Source organism: Archocentrus centrarchus, chromosome 8 (assembly GCF_007364275.1).
Source record: "Archocentrus centrarchus isolate MPI-CPG fArcCen1 chromosome 8, fArcCen1, whole genome shotgun sequence".
Taxonomy (NCBI): domain Eukaryota; kingdom Metazoa; phylum Chordata; class Actinopteri; order Cichliformes; family Cichlidae; genus Archocentrus; species Archocentrus centrarchus.
Window position 1 is genome coordinate 28534950 of NC_044353.1, and position 15781 is coordinate 28550730.

At 39.9% G+C, this 15781-nt stretch overlaps 2 protein-coding genes across 3 annotated transcripts; both read right to left on the minus strand.

Annotated features, from left to right (window-relative positions):
• Positions 1-218: 218 nt before the first annotated feature.
• LOC115784159 (band 3 anion exchange protein-like) lies at positions 219-7568 on the minus strand. Of its 2 annotated transcripts, none has more exons than XM_030735274.1 (20): positions 7433-7568; positions 6170-6246; positions 5981-6036; positions 5184-5290; positions 5049-5095; positions 4779-4944; positions 4502-4637; positions 4352-4421; positions 4195-4237; positions 3921-4105; positions 3572-3779; positions 3132-3332; positions 2603-2712; positions 2267-2512; positions 2076-2165; positions 1733-1899; positions 1395-1636; positions 1128-1297; positions 507-680; positions 219-406 (listed from the first exon to the last, which is right to left on the minus strand). In XM_030735274.1, the coding sequence occupies exons 2-20, from the start codon at positions 6194-6196 to the stop codon at positions 362-364; spliced, it is 2490 nt and encodes an 829-aa protein (XP_030591134.1). In that variant the 5' UTR covers positions 6197-6246; positions 7433-7568; the 3' UTR covers positions 219-361. The 2 variants fall into 2 exon arrangements, with proteins under 2 accessions (XP_030591134.1, XP_030591135.1); XM_030735275.1 differs by having other exon boundaries at positions 7413-7536.
• A 6133-nt stretch (positions 7569-13701) lies between these two features.
• LOC115784162 (migration and invasion enhancer 1-like) lies at positions 13702-15459 on the minus strand. Its single transcript, XM_030735277.1, has 4 exons — positions 15351-15459; positions 15033-15130; positions 14790-14866; positions 13702-14705 (listed from the first exon to the last, which is right to left on the minus strand). Exons 1-4 carry the CDS (start codon positions 15377-15379, stop codon positions 14622-14624), a joined length of 288 nt encoding a protein of 95 aa, XP_030591137.1. The 5' UTR covers positions 15380-15459; the 3' UTR covers positions 13702-14621.
• Between the last annotated feature and the right edge of the window lie 322 nt (positions 15460-15781).

Consider the following 15781-nt stretch of genomic DNA (forward strand, 5'->3'; position numbering starts at 1 on the left):
TGGATCTATCTCAGGAGAAAAAATGCCTCTTATTTGCAAAATTCACCTTTTTTTTTTTTTCCTGAGAGAAAATATCACTCTGTATCTAAGTAGATAAACAGCCACTAATACCTTAAAAAAAAGAACTCAAACATGAAAATAATAGGTAGTAATACCTACTGCATCGTGATGACAAAATGGACTATATTCTGGTTTGTCACAAACAAAGATTTAGATGTAGAACTCATGTATTACTTAAAAAATGTCAGGTAATGTCCTTTAAATATAACAATGGAACAGTTTGAAACTACAAAGAACTGGCATCAAAGTTGTGAATTAAATCTGAGTGGTATGGTGATGTTTATGGCTGTAGGGACCCATCCTACTCGTCCTCATCAAATGTCACCTTGGCATCATCAGCATCCAGCTGCAACACAAGCACCTCAGGTTACCGCAAGGAAAACTGCATATGGAATAATGTGTAGAGGTAAATGTGAAAAACAAAATATATATAGACAAGTACTTACACATTTCATTTCCATGACAGAGAAGAGCCTGCCGGTCATGAACATGCGCAGAGGGACGGTCAGAATGAGAACAAAAGGCAGAGCCAAAGAGAAGGGACTTATCTTCACTATCCAGAGGATAGCCAGGCACATGACCTGGATCGCAGTGAACAAATGCATTCGCATGGTACTCACCTGCCAAATGACAACATGAGAGGGTGATAAATACACTAATTATCAGTTTATATAGCAATTATTAGGCTATTGGACTTGGCTGGCATGCATAGTCTAAATGGAAGGGGCCATGAGCTATAACCTTTATATGAAAGTATTAATATCAGTTTTTGGAAACTCAGTGAAAATGACAACAAGGTAAAAAAATATCACTAAGATACACAACCAAAGACACAAATGTGAGGCATAGAGCTACAAAGACATGCAAAAAAAACAAATACAAGAAAGAGTAAACAGATGCAAAACCCCATGGGCTTTAGTGCTGAGGTTCTTATCTGTGCTGTGGGCCAAATCATCTAAGACAACTATTTGAAGCATAGCGAGTTATCTTCCAGACACGAAGGTGTACCACATTACAAATGTATTATGATTAGCATAAAATAAACTATATTTGTGCTGAATAGATACCCTGGTGGCATAGGCATCAGAGGGATGGTATTTCTTGGGAGTAATGAAGAGAAGCATCCTGTCCCACATCTGGATTCCATTTAGAGAAGTGATACCCATATAGAGGAAGATGCCAAACAAGGCCGTCATTGGAATCATCTTCAGTATAGGCTCCATGTAAATAGAAACTCCTGAAAACCACATAAAAAGTACGGGCATGAGAGGCAATATGGTTATTTATTCAGCCCCCGCTGTGAATCCATCATTGCTGTAGATGGCACCACCTACCAATCATGATGGCCACAATTGTGCCGCTGACCCTCTGCTCAACGACTTTCTCGATCTCTGGTTTGGGGCCTTTGGACATGACAGTGAGTGCGCTGGCGTGGGTCACAGATCGCACAGTTGCAGCACTCAGCCAAGGGACCCCAAAGAGAGATGAGATTCCTCCCATTGTGACCAGGATGAGGAGGTCCCAATGGAAACCCGATCCTTTCACCATTTTCCTTTCCGGTTTGCTCACAATCAGCCTGGGATCCACAGAGAAGACAAGAAAGCAATTTCTTAAATATTTTCTCAAAATTAGTTAGAGTCACATCAAGAAATTGTTTAAAAGCGTTACTCACGTGGTAATTTGGGACTCAAGGAAGATGAGGATGAAGACAAGCACTGCAGGTATACAGCTAGCACCCATCATCCAGATGGGGAAAGGCTTCTTTTCTCCCAGGGGGTTGATAAACCAGCCTCTGACCATGGGGTTTGACACTTCGACACCTTTCGGCACAACCAGTTTCTATGAGAAGACAGGATGATGATGCCAAATAGAAAGACACAGTTAAAGATTCGATTGTTTGGCTTTTTTTTTTTTTTTTTTTCTAATCTAACATAAATTTCTGAGCATTGGATTGATTCGGTCTTTCTTCAAGAGCTCACAAATACATGTGCATTTTCACACTATTTAATGCTCACCTGAGTGTAAGCGTCTTCAATACTGATATCCACCGCAATCATGAAGAAAATAGCAATGGGGACTCCGAAATCTCCAATCAAATGACGGATCTAGTGAGAAAGAGAGCAAAGGATACAAGAGGCTCAGAATCCTAGAATAAATAAAGTGTTCATTTAAAATACTTTAGAGTCTGTTCAATAGTTGATCTTACAGGGCCAGGGAGGAAATGGCCACTCTTAAATTGACGGAGGAAGTATGCAATGAAGAAGCAGCCAAACATCAGGCACATAGAGAGTAGGGCAGTGTTGGGGTATGGCCGTTCATACTCCTCCACACGAATGGTTTCATTGCCATCTGGATGGGTCTCAATGTGCTCCTTGATGATTGGGTGGAAGGGGTTGTCTAGTGTATCATTCAGATGTTCGTAGTTCAGGATCAAAGGGTGCGTTTTAAAGATCTGAGAAGGTATAAGAAAGAAGAAGGAGATAAAAACAAAGGCAAATGGAAACGATGCTGTAAAATGGATGGAGGAATGAGATGAGGAAACCTTAAAGAGCTTATTGAAGGTCTCATAGATGAAGATGAGCGAGATGAGAATGGAGAAGATTTCTTGGGTGAAGCGAGAAATGTATCGGACCAGGAAGCTGCCCTCCATCGCTACGATGAGAACCACGATCAGTATCAGCCACATACCCACCCATATGCGGCCTACGATGTACTCAATGCCCTGCATCTTGCAGAACTGTTAAGAAAGGAACAAAGGGAAGGAATTTTAAAAGTAGCTTTCAACAGACTGAGTTCTGGAGTTTTAGCATTTGACAACTTTTCACATACAGCAAAAAAGCCTCCTCAAACACCAGCAGCGGTCCGGAGAAGCCTATGATAAGGACAGGCTGGGCAGCAATCAAACAGAAGATGACCCCCTGACGGCAGTGGAGATCATAAGCTCTGACACGCCCATCATTTTTTCTGTTTTGTCAGCTGGGTTCAGACATTAAAGATAAATATTAATAAAACAAACTAAAAAATGAACAAGATGAATTACACCCACAAAATCAAATGACTCTCTCTTTTACCTAGAAGACCTCCGAAGGTGATGGCTGGAGACAGGGCAGCGAAGTAGATGAAGATGATGGCAGCAAGCACCTGAGGGTTCAGAGCGTCTGTGAAGTCGCTGATGTAGTGGCGGTAACGGCGCTTTATGTCCTTCACCATCCCACCAAAAGGATAGCCTGTTCGGGCCAGAGGGTCCTCCTTTGGGCCTTCAGATTTCACAGCTAGAAAAATCAAACAGATCAATTTGCCTTACTTATTACTATAAATCTTCTATTCCTTAAGTATGAGATCTTTTATAGAACTTTTCTTCTTCTATTATACCTTTGATCTAAAGGTGTTACATATGATTATGCTGGAGTTCAGCTTTTAAAACTTAAGGCTGCATTTGGCCCAAAACTTTACTGGCTGCTGCTATTGGAAAAAAGAGTCGAGGAACTTCTTATCTCAGTCGTATGCTGACCTTTAGCCATATCTCCAAAGGCAAGACGGGGGTCAGTAGAACGAAGCCTGTCACACAACAGTTTTTTCTGGAAGTCAATCACTGGCTCCAACATCGCCTTATCTTGGATCTCAGTGGGAGGAATCACAATACTGCAGTCCATGAAGTCAGCGATGGCATCGGTGAGATCTTTTGGAGTCTGAGCCAAGTAAGCTTCCAGACAGAACACCTGACAGACACAGAGAGAGATATAAGTTTGGACTCACCTGCAAACCAAACAAATGTGGTGTCTTTCCTTTGACTAAATTGTGTGACTTCTAAAGCATCGTGCTGCTTTGCCATTATTTTCACTCTTCCTGTTCTCCCTCACCCAGTCGGCCATCAGGGCACCCATGGTGCGGCCGCATTCACTGAAGTTTAATCCACTGCTGCTGGGGCCCACCAAGACAAAGACGAAGCGAATGGGGACAGAAGACTCCAGGATGGACTCTATCACCACAGAGTGACTCAGTCTGACGAAGGCCAACACTGGTTTATGCAGGAGATCCAGAGCACCTGTGGGAAACAGGCTCATTTAGGTCTGCTCCAGAGCAACGTGCAAAAAACTAGAGATAACTTAATGGGTCAGAAAAATCTAGTCATACCTGAGAGGACAATTGAAGCCTCTATGTTATCAGAAGTGTCTCTCTGCAAAGAGAAGACGTAAAGCAGTACAACATGTCAGCTCTGCTATGTTGACAAATAAATGTGATTTAGAAAAACAAATGCATTAATTTGTATAAAATTCTCCCACATTTGTACCTTCTTTGTGACAGAAAAGGTCTGCATTTGAATGTCTCCAGAGGAAAAAGCCACAGGTCCCTCAGACTGACTGGAAGGAGAAAAATAAAATGAGCAATCATGTTTAAGGCATTAGCATCTTGCAAAGGAAATATGTATCCCATGGGTTACCTGCGTTTCATCAGGAGAGCTCTCAGGAGGTCATCTCGATCACTGGAACGGATCTCATTTTTGCTCACCAGCTCATCAACCACTTTCTCAGCCACAGAAGCCAGACTGCTGGCATTCAGGTCAAAGATGACCGCACCTGGGAAAATGTTAGACAGATGTTTTATTTTTAGGCTTTTAGACTTGTCAACCAGTTTTTCTGGTTAACAAGTCACATTAAAGTTTGAATTTATTCAAAGGGGAGACACTAATTTGGGTACATGTAAACCTCCAAACTCACCTGTACTCATGATTTTGCGGACCTGGAGCAGGCTGTTGAAGGTGAGATAGGAGATATGAGAAGGAGCCCATGTTCCTGTGGCAGGGTTAAGGTTCTCCTCATAGCCCACCCAGCGGCTAGTCTCCTGCCAGATGTTGCCCTGGAGCTCATTCAGCTCCACATAGGCCTACAATAATTCAGTGTGATTAGTTAAAAACATGAGAATAAATGATGGACTGTATTCATGAATTTTAATATTTGATTTGAAGGGTTAAAAAAATGTAGACCAACTTGAGCATCCCCTCTTGTAGTGGCATTGGTATTCAGGTTCAGAAAAGCTGAAATGAAGAGACAGAGGTGTGATTTGTGCACAGATATATGAAAATCAAACCGCAAACACCAGCACAGACTTTCAGAAGAGTTTACCGTCTGGATTGCAGGGAATGACGATGGGCTCCGGCGATGGCTCATCATCTTCCCCTTCCTCCCTCCCCCTTTCAAGGTCAATAATGTCACTCTGACCTGGTATAGTCCTGGTGGTAGCAAGAAAGGAAAACACAAATTAAGATCAGGGATCATCATGAACTCTGCTCAAAATTAACTTCCAACATCTCACCAAATCCTAAAGACAATGTGCAAGTAGTTGGTCTTACAACCTGTAAGACCAACTACTTGCAATTTTTTTTTTTTGTAGGTAAATTGACTTTGAAGCCTGAGACTGCTTTTGGCAATATAAACATCTCAGTCTCCTTGACTAAATCAATCAGACTAATCAAAACAGTCTGTCTTTAGTGCTATTCTGAAAATGGCCACAAGATGGCAGGGTTGCTCAACTAATTTGTTAGCTTACTTTCTGGGTTACATCAGGCCCCGAGTTGATTTTATATATATATATATATATATATATATATATATATATATATATATATATATATATATATATATATATATATATATATATATATATATATATATATATATATATATATATATATATATATATAGCTGTAACTCGGTGCTATATGGTAAAACCCATACAATTAGCAAAACAAATTATCAAAACAAAAATCCTCTATCGACTGCCTTTGTGACGCAAACTTAACAGACACACTAGTTAAATACTAACAGTTTTACCTAGAACTAAATATTATCAGAAATAGGGCGCAAAATTTCAGTGTAAACATGGAGTGCAGTTCTGTTAACAGACGACAGGAGGAACTCACAGTCTCAGTGGAGAAGGAAAGGCCGAGTCACTGTCTTCATATGACATGTCACTGCCCTAGATATAAGCAAAGTTGTAAAAGAAGTAATTGAAAGAGGGTGGAAATGGATAAAAACTAAGTGAAATGGATCCTTGGATGGATGGTGTGCACAGCATTAAAATGAAGGTGTCAGATCACCAAAAAACCAACCTCCTTAAAAGTGAAGTTGTTTTCCATGGATGTTGACTTATCTGTCCTCCCAGCTTTCAGCTACTTTTGTGCATTCCCTAAGGTATAATATGAATGAACATACACATAATAACAATAAGAGATGTCATCTCACTGTGGACCAAGTACAAGACAACTGTTTTATCTGCTAGGATTTTTGGCATACCTTATTTCAGACAGGTGTACCCACAGCACTGGATTTACAATAAATATATGCTATACACTCTGGTAACAATTACAATATACTGTTCTGTAGTCTGTTTGGTTGGTATTTTTGCTACAGAGGAACATTTTTTATCCACTAATGTTTCACAGTAAAACCCGCTTTGAACTTTCTGGGGCAATTTTAATGAAGAATCCACAATCTACCATCACAGTTTGTCAGCAGAGTCACAGCTGAGGGCAGATAATCAATCAGCCGTTAAGAATATGAACTACATTACAGCTGAAATAGGAGGCCGTACAGAGTCTTATCTCTGGGTTACACCCTTCAACGAGACACGTCTGTTATCCGCAACAACGTTACAGTAAAAATTTTGAAATTACTGACAATTTGACACTGAACCGTAAAGTATTAGACAATATAGTTGTTATAATTTCTAACTGTAATTTTTTTTAGTGTATTGTATTTCCATTTTTCAAACAGATGAGCAAGTCTTGCACTTTTGTTGTAAATGGCAGCTTAAATAACAGTTAAAATAATAGAAAAATATAGCCTTCTTATTACACATCCACTTTATAACTGGTTAGATTAATGATTTTGTAATTCTTGGAACAAACATTAGAATGATTAGTGTTAGGAAGGCGCTGTCATTTTCTGATAAAGATATTTTACTGAGAATATGCAGATTCTTTAACACAAAGTCAGAATATAAAGTTGATATAGTTCAAACAATGCCAAAAGAAATGATGGAAATCCAAATATGATGTATATTTTTATCATGCCTTGAAATTAGCAAGAAAAATGTTTGATATATGGCAACAAATATGCACAGCAAATGTATAGTTCAAAAAGGTTACCATTCCTTTCCTAGAAAGTTACCCAAACAAAAAAAATTCATTCTAAATTTTTTTTTTATCTTAAAAACATGGCAGAGATATAAATAGCTTGATTTTACTTTTCTGTTGGGGTACATTCAGGTATCATCCTGTCTGACCCCTTCCATCTGGAACATTAATGCCAAAATGTGTACCTAAACCCTCCCAGAGGTGAGATCACCCCTACCTGCATACAGGTGCTCCTACCTGGTCTCCGGCAGAGGAAATGGGCCGATCACAGGCCGAGCTGTTCTGTCAGCTTTGACAAGCCCGGGTGACAAAATGACCCAGAAAAAATGAAAAGACAAACACAGCAAGAAAACTTGAGTAGTGGGAACACCCATATGAAACTACGTCGACCACAAGAGGTGCAATACCCTACTGGTCCTCTGGTTGGTTGGTGGGCAACCTGGCGGGGGGGTGGGTGGAGGGCGATAGAGACAAACATTGCTATCAGCCTGAGACACCTTGACACAGGGATATCCCAGCCCTAATTTGGCTGATCCGCCCTCTCAGTATGAAACAAGTCTGAGCCCAGATAGTTGTCGGAGGGTGCACATGGGCCGAAGAGGGTAGAGAAGGGGGCAATGTACAGTATCAAGACTAGAGCATCTTACTACGTCATTTTGTTTACGTACTGGGGATTCCCTCATAATGGGGGTTGGGTGCGTGATGTGCTGTGATGTGAACACATTAAACTAAACTTGTTTTTTCCATTACAGCCTTCGAGCTCACTTGGTTTGTCTCTGGAATATATCACATGGTATCAATGGAGTGAGACATCCTCAGCAGCTGACTAGAGGTGGAGGCTGGTAGCTGGGGAGAGATAGTGACACATGGATGTGGGGCAGACTGAGATACACACACACACACACACACACACACTGATGACAGTTTACTTCAGTGCAATTCAGAATTACTGAAAAGAGGCGACCCAACATAAGGACGACTCATCAAATCCAACGCAGTCGATACACAAAGTAAACTGACCATTTTTCTGTTCACAAGTCTAAAGTCACAGGCAATCTTAAAAACCCTCCTGTCAGCTTTCAATTAAAGCCCCACAGCACATGAGTGGCATCGCTGATAAACTTTTTAGAACTTCAATATTAGTTCAGGATTAAACACATCAAACTATGAAATGACACATACATATTAAAGAAAAAAAAAATATTTCCCTTTATATCAACAAATACTCTAAACCAGCTCCATGTATTTTCTTACCTGAAATTATTTTTCCAACAGTCTTGAAGTGATTCCTCACATGTGCTGAACATTGGCTGCTTGGTGGTCTGACACAGCCCAAACCATCTCAGCTGGGTTTAAGTCAGGTGACTAAGACCAAGCCACTTCATGTAGCACTCCATCAAAAAGCCCTGATGGAGCCTGGAGGTATGCTTTGGCTAATTATTAGCAAAATGGAATAATTCACATTGTAAGGATTTTGGTGTCTTTAAAACCTGAAAAGGAAGTTGACTTAACATAATCAGTGTCTTTTTGAACCTTTCTAAGATTTATTTTTTTTAAACAATCCAAAACTGTTGCAGTGAATAGCTCATATTGGAAGGTATCACATACACCTCTGGTTTAGCTCTCGCCTTCAGAGAGGTACGCAGTTGGTACTGTTTGTCTGTCAGCAAGATTACACTAAAACTACTATACCAAATTTTGTGGAGGATCAGGATCATCGTGTCATGGTGATAGGACTGCCACTGTGGCTGGTGGAGATTGTGCTTCTAGTTGCAAATCTCACTGATCTGATTTTGGTGTAGCATGTTACACTATTAACCAGAGTTTTCCAAACCCTCTGAGGTAAAGAGCCATGCGTATAACTTGTGATGAAGATAATAAGCTGATTGTGCGCTTCAGAGCAATTTACCAGCTTGTGTATAGTAATAAGGAACAATATCTTAAAACTCAATAATATGTTTTCATATGTAGTAATATTGGCTGTAGCTCAGTAGGTAGAGCAGGTCACCTACTGATCGGAAGGTCAGCGGTTCGAATCCTGGCTACTCCGGGCTACATGCCAATGTATCCTTGGGCAAGATACTTAACCCCAAGTTGCTCTCCGACCGTTCTGTCGGAGTATGAATGCGTGTGAATGTTAGGTAATTAAAAGCACTTAGCTTTGTAAAAATGGAAGTGCTTGTATGAATGGGAGTGCATGGGTGAATGCAAACAGGTTGTATAAGTGCTTTGAGTGCTCATACTGAGTAGAAAAGCGCTATATAAAAACTAGTCCATTTACCATTTATTATTGGTATCTGGGAAAGATGGTTGTGGAGCTGAGATCATTCTTTACCTGGATTTTTTTCATATTTGCCAAGACATACAGTATAACAACAATGAACACAGAATACAATTGAAAAAAAAAAAAACAGTCCTGTTTTGGAACTAAGTAGAAAACTGCTGGCTCAAAAAGATTTGAGAACTGTGTGTAAAAGAAGTGAGAATGTATCACACACATCTATACCAAAGGTAATTTTGAATCAGATGTTGTTAAGTTCCTGTTTCTCAGAACAGGAAATTGTTTCCATACTGATATGGTGACATTGCCAATGGTTGCTCTGTGTTGTTCACCTGTTTGACAGCTAAAACTGCAAGCATAGCAAACGCACAGCATTATCTTTATTCAGGATTTTGTGAATGTGTCTCATTTGGTTTTATGTGTTTATCTTCAGGTTGATGTACATGTTCTCATACAGCAGGTGGGGAGGAACACGTGTGAGTGAGGGGGAGACAGGTGTAACAGCAAAGCTGCATAGAGCAGAGATAAAGGTGAAGGTGAAAGTGGATGAGTTTAAATATCTCGGGCCAAGCATCCAAAGAAACAGACAGTGCAGAAGAGAGGTGAAGAAGAGTGTGCAAGCGGGATGGAGCGGGTGGAGTGTCAGGGGTGATTTGTGACAGAAGGATAGTAAGATTGAAAGGGAAGGTTTACAAGTTGGTAGTGAGACCTGCTGTGATGAATGGATTGGACATGGTGGCACTAACAAAAAGACAAGAGGTGGAGCTGGAGGTGGCAGAGTTGACGATGTTAAGATTTTTGACTGGGAGTGCAGAGGGTTGGTGTGACAGAGGAGGATGCTAAGTATATGGTAAGCTGGAGGCAGATGATCCACTGTGGTGACCCCTAAAGTGAGCATCCAAAAGAAAAGAAGGATTATCTAAAGACAACACATTTCATTAAAAATGTTTCAGCTTAAACAATTGAGTGAAAAGTTTATTCTGCAAAATAAAAATAAAGAACTTCCTGTTTGGTCTCCTTTGGCTTCAACGACAGCGCCATCTGAGCTTCAGAGGACCCCAAATTTTGCGCAAGATGTGACAATGTTCCACAGAACTTTCTGTAGAAGCCTCAGCTTTCTGAGTCTCCAGGTGTCCTCATAAACATTTAACCTGTCAAATATTTATGGATGCAGCGAAAAACATGACAATCAGCAGTCCGTTTTCCTCTGTAGACCTTAAGTAGTTCTTCAAAGCTGTGGTGTGTTCACTGTCCTGCTGAAGTATACAATACTGTGTAAAATACTTGAGGCACACCTCATTTCTTTATGTATTTTAGGAAAATTGGAAATATGTACTTTATAGCAATTTATTGAAACATGCAAACATACATGGAACTACAATATGTAAGAGTTTATACAACACTGACAAGCTTGAAAGACAGTATTTCGCATGGCCACCTTTATCCTTCAACACAGCCCGAACTCTCTCTCTATCCAGGTATGCCTTTACCGCTCTGGCAGTGTGTTTGGGATCATCGTCATGCTGAAAAATGAGGCCATTGTTTATTAGATGCTTTCCAGATGGCATTGCACAGTGGTTAAAAATCTGATGGTACTTTTTTCCATTCATAAATCTATTATTTTTTTAACAAGATCCCCAACACCACTGGCTGAAATGCAGCCCCCAAACAGAACCTCCACCAGGTAATTATTTTAAAGCGTTATCTCAGTGAACCTTAACTTCAACAATCACCAGTGATAATTGGTTAGAATTACCAGAATTACAATTACTGCTTTGTTTGCCAACTTTCTTCAAGGAAGTTATAAATTTCTTGTACTACCATCTTTGCTGTTACAGGATTCTCTCATGTAGTTCAGTTCAGAGTTATGTGAGTAGCATGTTTGTCTCTTATAATGTGGGAGCATGTCTCTGAAGAATGGAGTACAGTGCTTTCTTGGTCAGGGTGGAGTTGCTTAGGTACACGTGCCCAACTGCGGTGTTGGTAAAACACTTTGGTGCCCTCGTTTCACTGGCTGATACACTGGGATACATTTCTCTCTCATTTGTCTCATTACATAAATCCTTCTGTTACTGCCATAAATCTGAAATTTGGATCAACTGTAAATGTTGGTATGTGCTTAACAAATATCATTCAGCACTTTATATTGCTTGTGGCCATTGGCGCTAATTACATGTAAATTGTAGACAGTGTTGTCTCTAAAATGAAACATGCTGACAGTGCGGGCTGATTTATATGTTTCATGTTCACCAGCAACATAATTTAAGCAGTAGCAGGAACATTTTTTGAACCCTGTGAGAACCGAGTACAGATGTGTTGGCAACAATATGTCTGTTTTACCTGCTTAAATGTCTTCATCTGCATATATGCAAATATGATTGTACATAATTATGATTTTACAGTTGTACTAGTGACCTTGGTCATGAGTTGTGGATTCCTGGGTGATCACCTGGCATGGAAGAAATAATATTTGTCAAGGAGAGTAAATACATAAATACACTCCACAGTGAGGGAAGTGGGCCCCAGCTAAAGACACTGTGGCACTGTTATCAGCAATTGTGAAGCTATCTGCAGTGTCCATGTATCTTCACATACAGTATACAGACACTCCCAGGCGTCATATAGTCATAACCCTGAGCAGACTTTTAGCCTAGTTAGTGTCTGTCTAAACCAGAAAATAAAATGAGAAGGTATGCTAGTATGCTGAAACATATCATACAATGTTGAAAAACGTGTTTGTAGTTATGTGTGGGTGAGCTGTCACACACTGCATTCATATGTCTACAGCAAATATTACAAATCTTCATTTGGCATGTCACCTGGTCTTTGCAGTCACATAATTGGCTAAATGGGCATCACCTGAGTGCAGTCAAAGGACTAAAGTATGTGGAAGGTGACACTGTCTACTTTTTATAGGAAATGTACCTTTTCAAAGCCCTTATTGGAGCACTAAGGCAGCACAGATGAACTCTATCAGCATTACAACAAGCAGGCTAATGTGAGTTATCACTACATGCCAGAGCCAAACACCAAAGACACACCTAGACAAACTATGTAACACTCACATACACAACATACCATTGCTTATCAAGCAGTAAAATAATTTTGAATTATTGAAAATGTATTTCAATTAAAAAAAATCTATTTATAGAATGATCACATTTATATTGTATGATTCAATTCATAATTACATTAGCGACTTTTTCATCGCTGCTAATTCAAATTTTAGTGTGCACTGGCCACTAGCTATCTCTCCACAAATAATGAGGCGCCACATTAACTTTCAGCACTTTTTATTATGTGTTAAGTGTTCAAAAGCCTATAATGCCTTTAACACATAGTTATACCCTTAAAATGATTTCAGAGCTGCTCACTATTGAATTGTTTTAACTTTTTCAGCCAGGTTCCCAGTCATGGATTAAGCATGGTCCTAGACTAAAAGGAAAAAGTCAGTGAAGACCAAAATAGGAAAAAGTATTTACTCCAGGATTAGACATAATCCCTGTACGGGAAACTGGACCTTGATGTATAAAAACAGTTTAAACGAACACCCTCAAAGGCTGCAATACATTTTCAGACAAGCAGTTGCCTTATTTACTTTCTCTGCATTTGACTTCAGGGTGACACTGTCTTTGACAGAGCATGCTAGAGGCAAAACACACGAGAATGCAGTCTTTGTTGAGTTTGGCGCCCCTTAGTGTAAACTGTGTGAGTACTGTAGAACTAACTTCTTTTCTCTCTCTGCTTCAGTTACTTTAGGATAAAGCTCTGTGCAGCACACTCTGCAGGGAAAAAAACTAACAAAAAAAGCAGGTCCCATCTGTTCTGTCCAATACTATGGGAGAGGAATTATTTTATTTCCCCTTAAAGAATGTGAAACTGATTTGTGTAAACAGCAACAGGAAGCAGACACCTGGAAAATATGGTCAGTGACTATGCAAGTGCAGTGAGGAATCTTAAGCCTGCAATAAGTATACTCTATCACTACTGCCATCATGGAGGACAGACAAAAAAAAAAAAAAAAAAGCCTGTTGAGTGTACCGTAAAATAATCTGCAGTTGCTGCACAGTGTTGACACCCAAGACCCACACAGGAAAAGTGGTTTTACACACACACACACACACACACACACACACACACACACACACACACACACACACACACTCTTTAGAAAGCCTGTTCAAGGTAAGAAGACACCTTTAATCATGAAAACGTGACACTCCCAGTGCTTAAAGAACCATTGCCTTTATTCATACACTACAGCTTTAACAGAGAAAACAATGTGAGAGGATTTATGGGATGTGGGCAGACATCTAGTGCGTGAGCCTAACAGACCAGCTGGCGATGGTCTTCAGAAACACATACTGTATGCTGCTGTACTTTACCAGTTTAAATGAGAGTAAAGCAAAACATCACCAAAAAAAACAAAAAAAAAAAAAACCTTCGAAAACTAATTAAAACCAGAAACTTGGCAGAGCTCAGTTGCTGCATTACATCCAATCATTTTAACGTTGTACACCTTTCAAATTTGATATGCATTATAAAGTGTTAATATTCCCTTTGCAGCCACTAAAGCACAAACATGACTGCATTACTAATCAAAGCCACCAGAGTGAGTTATGATATCGCCATGGAATGTTTTGAAAATGCTTTAGTGGCAGATCATTAAGCATAGTGTGTTGCAAAGATAACAAATATCTCCATTTTGTGCTTTAAAAAAAAAATAAAAAAAAAAAAAAAAGAAGTGCAACTGCTTTGTACTGTTCTTGCATTCACTAAAAGTTTTTAAACCGCATGTGCAAGCAATTAATAAAAAATAAAATAAAAAAGTTGTAGAAACCGATAATTAGTCTGGTAGAAATTGCCAGGCAATCAGGCTATAGGAAAAAAAGGTAAGCCCCCTCCAAATCATCTGCAACATCTTCTCCTTGACTTCATTCCTATGAGGAGGGAACTCCAGGGATGGATTCATCATACCATAACCTTTAATAATTGAAGCTACGGTAATCATTAACACCCTGGAGGACCACTATGGGAACAAAGGGAGGAGCCAGGAGGCAGAGTTTGGTGTTTAGCTAGTGCTTTTCTTTTGGGTATGTAAACCTGGAGTGGCACAGCTGCAGGGGCTTGTCATGGTAGCGAGGTTTACATGATGACGCACGGAGCACGGCTTTTGGTGATCTTCTGCAAAGGTTTGCCATCGTAGGCATCCTGAATTGCGCTCATGACCTGTGCCAGGAAATCAACAGCATAAATAACATTATCTCTGCTGTAATTGACAGCTGATAGGAAAATAGTTTGTATGGTACTTACGTCATCCTCATATGGGAAACCACCAGTCTCAAGCTTGGAGAAGACCAGCTGCCCATTGATTTCAACCTCAAAGCTGCCTATAATACAAACAACAGCCAAAGAGAAACAAAGAAAGAAGGAAGGGCATGAGAATAGCACTTTGATGATTTTTCTCTTTTACATAGCTCACATTAATTGTAGAGGTGCAGTGTAATTATCAGATGCAAAAAATCACGAGCTCTTTAGCAATCAACGATGACTTACTGGATCTTCCCACGAAGCCTGTGACATCCGCATCGGTAAACTCACCCTTGACAACACGGGCGAGTTCACGATAGCGGGGCTCGTATCGTCATGCACCACTAGATGAAATAAAAACACAAATATGTAAGAAAAGCCTGCGGGATAACACAAACAGCGGCGCACCTTACTGTAACTCGAGCTGCTGCCTGCGCAGGCAACTAGCTTAGCTAGGAGCTAATCAACAACGTAACCGTGTTTAATCTGAGAATTATGCGAAGACAGTAGACAACACTTTAGCTGAAAATATACAGAAAAGACATAATGTGGAAAAAGAATTACCAATATTCCACTCTGACTGTAACCCCCATCGTCTCCGATCCTGTAGTGTCCGCAGGGCTGCGTCTGCGTGCTTTCGGTAACCACCGGTTTGTGTAATACTAGTCCGGAAGAGGGGCGGAGTTTATAACCGGCAAAACAGGAAAGTCTGGTCTCTAAAGAAGCCTTGATACTGAGAAACAGAGGTTTTATATATATATATGAAAAAGCAAACAAACAAACAAACAAAAAAAATAGAGATTACAATTTAGATTGAATTTTATTTTCAAACATTAAAGTCTTTTTTTTTAATATCGATTCTGTGTCATATCTACAGGGTATGGTCAAAAAAGATGTGTATGGAAGCAACTTCCATAGCTGTAAAACACAAAGCAAAAGCGAAAAAAAAAGAGAAGAAGCATAGTTCGTTGTTTTTCCTCATTCCGAAAATAAAG